The sequence below is a fragment of the Nannochloropsis gaditana genome, assembly GCF_000240725.1.
Source record: "Nannochloropsis gaditana CCMP526 unplaced genomic scaffold scaffold1076, whole genome shotgun sequence".
NCBI classification, from domain to species: Eukaryota; class Eustigmatophyceae; order Eustigmatales; family Monodopsidaceae; genus Microchloropsis; species Microchloropsis gaditana.
In genome coordinates, this window is record NW_005802877.1 from 3076 (window position 1) to 4209 (window position 1134).

The following is a 1134-nucleotide window of genomic DNA, read 5'->3' on the forward strand; positions in this document are numbered from 1 at the left end:
CAGACTCCGAAGGGTCATAGTATCACTGTGGCTGACGCACGGCCATGCTCGTTCATGCGTGCACTACATGGTTGCCATATCGTCACAGCGTTCGGGTGCATGGTAGTGAGCTCCGCCTCCTGTGCCTGACTGGACGATACGGCGTGCTTGTTCTCTTGTCGTCGCTTCCATCTTGCCCGATCCCCACCCCTCTCTCTGTCTCCCTCTTTCGGACCTGACGCGATCCCCGCAGACGTGATCCCGCACAGTCAGAGGCCAGGACGCCACCAAAAGGGTTTGCCGGTCGCTCAGGTACATCCGCCACGCCCACAGGCGTCGTCCGTGTGAGGAGCCATGTCCCTGGAGTTCGAGCAGCAGAAGAAGTATGATTACACGGCGAACAGCAATTTGGTCCTGGAAGCGGACCGCGGGGAAGGGGGCCGCCGTCGGCACGACGAGGCGACGGGAGAGGTGGAGGTGTGGGACGAGAAGAAGCTGTCGGGGAAACGGATGGGCGATCGTGTTGGGGGAGGGAGGACACGGGCGCCGGAGGTGGAGGAACGGCTGCAGAGGAGTAAAGAGAAGCGGGAGCGGGAGCTGAGGGGGCTGGAAGGGGGGAAGAAGATAGCAGGAGGGAGGACGAAGGAGTCAAAGAAGGGCGTGTTTTCGGCTGGGAGGGGCGCAACGGTGCTGACGGAGACGGAGGCCTTGGAGGCGATCAATTACCGGCCCCGGCACCCGGAGAGCAAGCGGGCGTACGAGGAGATGCTGGGCCTGATCAAGGGAAACATCGGGGACCAACCGCAGGACATTCTGCGGGGGGCGGCCGACGAGGTGCTGGCCATTCTCAAGGACGAGTCCCTGACCGACCCGCGCCGGTTAACGGAAATTCAAAAATTGATCCGGAAGCTTTCGCCGGAGAAGTTCAACAAGCTCGTGACGCTTGGGAAGGGGATCCACGACTTCAACACGGGAGGGGCAGGGGGGGAAGGGCAGGGCGAAGAGGAGGATGAGAAGCAGGTGCTGGACGAGGAGATGGGCGTGCGCGTGGAGTTTGACCGGGATGAGGAGGAGGAGGAGGAAAGCGACCTGGACGAGGTGGTGGAGGAGGACGAGGACGAGGAGGAGGAGGAGGAGGGAGAAGAAGGGGGTCAG

The 1134-nt window shown here is 62.4% G+C and overlaps 1 protein-coding gene across 1 annotated transcript; it reads left to right on the forward strand.

Moving 5' to 3' along the window:
• Positions 1-229: 229 nt before the first annotated feature.
• On the forward strand, positions 230-960 carry NGA_2096300 (activating signal cointegrator 1 complex subunit 3-like 1; the record flags this gene model as incomplete). Its single annotated transcript, XM_005852578.1, has 1 exon — positions 230-960. A coding segment is annotated over exon 1 (627 nt), but the record flags the coding sequence as incomplete, so codon positions are not given.
• Between the last annotated feature and the right edge of the window lie 174 nt (positions 961-1134).